Source organism: Cydia fagiglandana, chromosome 9, assembly GCF_963556715.1.
Source record: "Cydia fagiglandana chromosome 9, ilCydFagi1.1, whole genome shotgun sequence".
Taxonomy (NCBI): domain Eukaryota; kingdom Metazoa; phylum Arthropoda; class Insecta; order Lepidoptera; family Tortricidae; genus Cydia; species Cydia fagiglandana.
The window spans coordinates 12,881,825-12,888,602 of NC_085940.1; the positions used below are offsets into that span (position 1 = coordinate 12,881,825).

General features: G+C 37.2%; 2 protein-coding genes across 2 annotated transcripts; both read left to right on the forward strand.

Annotated features, from left to right (window-relative positions):
- The first annotated feature begins 1,664 nt into the window (after nt 1-1,664).
- Nucleotides 1,665-4,406, forward strand: LOC134667406 (ecdysone oxidase-like). The gene is made up of 3 exons (XM_063524810.1): nt 1,665-1,811; nt 2,517-2,650; nt 2,729-4,406. Exons 1-3 carry the CDS (start codon nt 1,670-1,672, stop codon nt 4,310-4,312), a joined length of 1,860 nt encoding a protein of 619 aa, XP_063380880.1. The 5' UTR covers nt 1,665-1,669; the 3' UTR covers nt 4,313-4,406.
- A 37-nt stretch (nt 4,407-4,443) lies between these two features.
- Nucleotides 4,444-6,094, forward strand: LOC134667407 (uncharacterized). The gene has a single exon (XM_063524811.1). The coding sequence runs from the start codon at nt 4,714-4,716 to the stop codon at nt 6,058-6,060; it is 1,347 nt and encodes a 448-aa protein (XP_063380881.1). The 5' UTR covers nt 4,444-4,713; the 3' UTR covers nt 6,061-6,094.
- The last annotated feature ends 684 nt before the right edge of the window (nt 6,095-6,778 follow it).

Genomic DNA, 6,778 nt, shown 5'->3' on the forward strand with positions numbered 1-6,778 from the left:
TATAGGTACTCAAGATGTAAAATGTTCAAGATAAGAGTCCACGCGGACGAAGTCGCGGGCAACAGCTAGTTTTCATATAAGTACTTAAACTATGCTTATATACTAGTAAGTAGTTCGCTCCAAACTCGAACCACCGATTTAAAAAACCGGGCAAGTGCGAGTCGGACTCGCGCACGAAGGGTTCCGTACCATAATGCAAAAAAAAACAAAAATAAAGCAAAAAAAAACGGTCACCCATCCAAGTCCTGACCACTCCCGACGTTGCTTAACTTTGGTCAAAAATCACGTTTGTTGTATGGGAGCCCCATTTAAATCTTTATTTTATTCTGTTTTTAGTATTTGTTGTTATCGCGGCAACAGAAATACATCATCTGTGAAAATTTCAACTGTCTAGCTATCACGGTTCGTGAGATACAGCCTGGTGACAGACGGACGGACGGACGGACGGACGGACGGATGGACAGCGAAGTCTTAGTAATAGGGTCCCGTTTTACCCTTTGGGTACGGAACCCTAAAAATACATGCAATTTCCCATTTTTGTCTTTTCCGTTTTTTATGCTTTACTTGTTTCGTCTATTTTTGTGTGTAAATTCAATACCATGTAGGTAACCATCTACCGTTTGCAATGGTTTGATAGTTGTTACACTATCCATTTGTTGTACACAAGTAAAATAAGTGGACAATGATATGAAGTATAGTTCGTTTTTTTTAGCATTAGAAATAAGGTAAACAATCTTGATGTGTCTTTGAATTGAAAAACACATTTTAAAAATAAGTTACGGCAAATATGTAACAATTATGAATCTAATACGATCATTTATATTCTTCTGCTTTCATAAGTAATCGTTTTTGATTTTTAAAAAGCGTTTTTCAATTAAAAGATATGTTAAGATCGCTTACCTTCTTGCAAGTTCTTTCTGTGATGAATCAAAGTCCTGGGTACAATTAATTACATTTATTCTGCTCCAAGTTCTTACTTCAACACTTTCGACATTCTTAACTTAACACGCAGTAAGCCTTCCTACTCAATGTTACCGGTTCAAGCGCCAAAGCGAGAATGCCCCTTCCAACCCATGGTAAGTTACATTTATACTTCTTCATCATTTGAATTGGCGGGTAGGAGAGAAGGGTCATTTTCGCGGCTACCGACAGATTAATTAACAAATATTCGGGTAAACACAAATCACATTTCTAATCACTACCCACTGAATGCCATTAGTTTAACATCGTCCATGGTTTAACATAATTCACATAAAATAATTATAATTTATTCTTGAAATCTTATGAAATATCACATTTCTAATGCTAAAAAAAACGAACTATAGTGTATGAATTAAGTTAATTTCCGCACTCCACATAATAAGTAGGTACCTACATATTTGTGAGTGTGGGACTTAAACCAAGAGAACCAAGAGAAGGATCATTAAACCTTAAGACTATCACAATGCGCAAGAATAATAAATGTTCTTGATAGCGCGCTGTATTTTATTCAATATCAAACTCGCATAATATGCGTTTAGCTGAACCCCACAACGGTTTAGTTTGCCCAAAAATGTAGTATTTCTTTCTTAATCGATTTATAGCATTAAAAAAATAGTAATTGTTAATACATTCATTTTTAATAAAACAAATATGCTTATACTCGTACCTTTTTCTAGTAACAAAAACCATGGTATGCCTGGAGCATCCCTGCGCTTCATACAGCCAGGGTTCTGCGGGCGCCACGTTTGTGAACCTGATCACCCAACTCCTGGCAGCGCAATGCCTGCTTACCGAGGATTGGCCGAAGGACCATTTACACAGCGTTTCTGGTGTGTACTACTATAAGAATACCCGAATTAGGTGATAAATTTAATAAAAAATCGTCAACCGTAACATATTTCACGTTGAAGGGGTGTAACGTTAGTGGTAGCCCGTAGGAGGGTAGTAAGGCTTACATATTCATACGTTAAGATAATATATAATGCCAAATTACTTTCAAAACTCTATTAAGTAGGTACCCACCTAATCGGTATTCCAAATTACATATTTCGACCTTATTGTTACTTAGTAGGTGGGTAATAAAGATTGAAAAAATCTGTGTAAAACAGCATTTAAAAATAAACCCAAGCTTTCTGAAATAATTGTTAATCTGAAGATATGGAATATGATTTCAATAGAGTCGGTCCAAGAAAAGTCTGCAGCGGATTTGATAGCCCACGCAGTGTAGGTACATGTTATTTTTACGTCATAATTTCATAGAAGTTTGACGTTTAAAATAACACGTGCACTGCGTGGGCTATCAAATCCGCTGCAGACTTTTCTTGGTCTGACTCTATTATTCTTTTCAAATTTAAAGTCAATGCGAGTGCATCTGAAAATGGGAACCGTCATACAAACTTTATTTACGTACGTTTTATAAGCTTTAACGTACTTACTGCCTACTAGAGGCTTGCAAATTACACATGAACTTTTCTTTTTGCACATTATTTAGGAAATAAAATAAAATTCCAATAAATACTCGTTTTGTATTATAGGTGGCAGCAGCTTCGACTTCATCATCGTGGGCTCGGGTACGGCGGGATCGTTGCTTGCCAATCGTCTGACGCAGGTGAAGGACTGGAAGATTCTCCTCATTGAAGCAGGCGACGACCCGCTTATAGAAAGTGTGGTAAGTGATATAGTATTATTTAAAAAAAATAGATCCGTAATATTTGTAGATATCTCATAAAACTAATCATAATTTCAGATCCCCAATTTTTCCGGTGCGACACATAGGGGTTCACAAGCATGGCAATACTACACAGAGGTAGACGAGACGACTAACAGGGGATGCGTCGATGGTCGTTCGTTCTGGCCCCGCGGGAGACTCCTAGGTGGCACTGGCTCTATCAACGGTCTCCTGCATATGAGAGGTAGCCCCGGAGACTACGAACCTTGGAATTTCAACAACGACTGGGACTGGCCGACGATAAAAGAATATTTCAAAAAAAGCGAAAAGGTTATCGACCCATTTATATTAAATAACCCCGAATTAAGAAAATATCACGGCACCAATGGAGAGTTCATTGTTGATCAGTTAAATTTTACCCATGATGGTGTAGCTGAATTGTTAACGCAGGCCTATCAAGAAATGGGTTTGAAATTTTTGGACGACTTGAATGGAGATAGTCAAATGGGAGTGGGAAAAATCAGAGGAAGCAACTACAAAGGTAAACGAGTCAGCACTGCAACTGCTTTTCTAAACCCCATAAGAAAAAGAGACAATTTGTTTCTTCTGAAAAAAACTTTTGCATTTAAAATTATCATGCAAGACAAAGCAGCTAAAGGAGTTAAAGTGACTCTAAGCAACGGGAAAGCATCATTTTTTGCAAATAAGGAAGTTATACTAAGTGCTGGTGCTGTGAACACGCCAGTTCTTTTGTTGCTGTCAGGCATTGGACCTAAGGCACATTTGGAAGAATTAGGAATTCCACTTGTAGCAGATTTGCCAGTTGGAGAAAATCTTCAAGATCATGTCAGAATACCTGTACCTGTAACTATTGATACTGGAGCTAAGAAAAGGGATGATATATTTTGGCTTAAAGCTGCAGCTCAATATCTTTTAGAGCAGACTGGCCCACATTCTACCAACTACGACCAACCGAACATCAATGCTTTCTTGTCGGTCCCTGGTAATAAACTTTTGCCTGATGTACAAATTGACCATAATTACTACCTTCCAAACACCTCTTACGTATATACTATGTGTACAAACACTTTGTCGTTTCAAAATGAGATTTGCCAACAGTTTTCCGAGTTCAATGCTGAGAAAGAGATGATAATTTTCTTCATATCCTTATGCAGACCTCATTCGAAAGGTAGAATTATGTTACGCGGTACAAACCCTGCTGACTTTCCTAAAATCTACTCGAAATATTTTAGCGATGAACGCGATATGAAGATTTATGTGTCAAATCTTAAAAGAGTACTGGAGATCCTAAACACACCAATTTTTAGAAAATTCAACGCCAAGTTACAAAGGATCAATTTTAAGGATTGTGATGAAACTGTATTTGAAAGCGATGAATATTGGGAGTGTATGGCTAGAACATTAACATACAATGTATATCATCCAGTGGGAACTGCAAAGATGGGGAAAGCTGGAGATCCTACTGCTGTGGTCGATAGTAAACTTAGAGTGCTGGGTTTGGAGGGAATTAGAGTTGTCGATGCGAGCATCATGCCAACTATATCTAGTGTTAATACAAACGCTCCTACAATGATGATTGCGGAGCGGGCTGCTGATTTCATTAAAGATCATTATGCAAGAACAGAAAAAACGGAGTTATAAGAGTTATAACTGTCATGGTGCGATTTGTAGGTATTTGTGGAGCCGAGTTTATCAGTATCAGTAAATTAAAAGTCATATACTTATATTGGTACAATAAGTGTTTCAATAATTTTAGATGATTATAAGTCTGTTCGCGACGTTGTACACTGACGAGCCGACGACATACCTTTAGGATTTGCGCGGTTTGTGTGCGGGGATGACGGAAAAATGGGCGAGCTTGTTGCTGCAACACGATTGTCCCCTGATTTTGGCGTTCCCCAAACTAAGTAGAGCCTACAATGCACATAGTTTTTATAAAGAGAACTTAAAAACTCAATCTAGGAATCAAAGAGGACGAAACCTATTTGCTAATCAAATATCAATCAATATTTTGACAATGTCAGTCTAATGTTTCAAAAGAGATGTTTGTTTATTTCTTGCTTTTCCTTAATTTTATGTCCAGAGAATCATTTTCTGTAACTATATATTCTAAAGGAACTCTTCCTCTAGACAAAAACTCTGTTGCCCTTCAATTTTACTTTAAAATCATGAACGAAAATCAGGCTCCATGTTGGGTAGGCACCAGGTTTAAAAAGTGTTGTTCTATTGAAAAAGACCAGGATTGCAATTCTATGTTTCTGTACGGCAATCAGGTGCAAAAAATTATGCCAGGAGGACAGGAAACTTTAGTATTCGTGTATCCATCTGTGTTTCATCATGATAAGAGGGGTATTTGTTATATTAAAGTGACGTGTAAGTGCGGATATAAAACTAAATCAAAAATATTAGAAATTCCTTTTGATACAAGAATTACAAAATTAAGAAGACAATCGCGAGAGTTAAAAGAGTATATTGGACAAAAAATAATAAGAAATTGTGATTCTATTGATGAAAATGCTTTGGATGACTGTTCTCCGGTAGATTGTGGAGTGAAGTATATGGACGAAAAACCTTTTTATGATGAAAATGTGAACAGATGTGTCCGAGCAGCAACATGTATTGGAGATCTCAAAAATGATTTACCAACGTTAGCCTATCTACCTACAGTCAATTTATGTAGAGATTTAGAGCATCCGGTAGAAATTCAAGACATCTATGCCATCAAAAATGGTTTGAGCGTAACAGTTACCGAAATACCGAACGTTGCAACAGATTTAAAAGCAGAAATAGAATCAAACTGTTCAACTGTGTCCCAAAAATTAAGTCTCCTTGAGGATATATTACAGGGAAAAATGAATCCTTATCCGAAGGGAGTAAAAGTAGATTACAGCACCACGTGCAAAATTACAATACTATCTATACTAGGTTATATTCTAGGCTTATGTTCATTAATTGTGGCCTTCGCCTGCTGCATGTATAGCTTGAAATGTATGCACATGAAATGGCAAGATGGAGAGTTTCAAGATGATTGGATCAATATGAAGCAAAAAATTCATAAAAACTTTTCAGGAAAGAAGGAGAATAAATGTGGACTACTTGGTCGGAGTAGCTCGAGAGCTATGCCTTGCTGGTCTTCAAGCAGAAATGTCAAAGATGGCTTGATACGTGATGTTATCAACTCTAGTATACCAATGGAATTGAGGAATAGCGTGATAGATGTGTGCGGCAGGATTAGAAGAGAAGTGAAATGGAAGAAGAGGTATCGAGTAGCGCAGACGGGAGCACCATTCCAGTGCGACGGAGATGGCACTATATCAAGTGCGTCGTCGGCTGATTCGCTGAGAGCCAATACAAGTGTCACTAGTGAAGACGAAAAATTGTTGGAATAATCTGTGAATGTAAGTGAATAAATATGTATCTGTATTTTTTCTTATTTTCTATTGATATATATGTATTATGAGGTTATTTTATAATTGGAATTTGGGATCTATCTCTCTGGTAGAATTAGTAAATAAGTGCTCATATATTATAGTTACAATAAATTTTCATTCATTCTTCAAAACTCGGAACAGAATTGGAACTTATTAGCAGTGCCTCGAAAATCGTCGCAACAGAATTAAGACGAAACAGGAGCTGAGTTTTAAATATTTTAGGTAAATATACCCGTCTCGCTAACGGAAGCGGCACCTAAAAGTAGTGCGATAAGGACAAGGCGAAAAATCCTGCGTAAATCAAAAATCGAGGTTTCGTACTCCTCTTTTTCCTCCTCCAAAACTTAACCAATCGTAACCAAATTTGGAAATCTAAATGATTATGAAATTATCTGTGTCGGAACGTTTTGCTTTTTTGGCTAATTGATATCAGTTTTGAATGCCACGCCTCTCATTGCGGCATAGTCAATTAGGCCATTTTGGCCATTTTTGAAGGGCTCTAGCGCCTTAAAAAACAAAAATATCAAAAAAAGCAAAACGGTCCGACACAGATATTGACAATATTAATCTGTGTTGAAAAAATCATTGCTCTAGCTTCAAAAACCACGGAGGAAAACGAGGAGTACGTTTGTATGGAGAAATGACCACTCCTGTTGGCTCTTAAAATTGTAGGCTT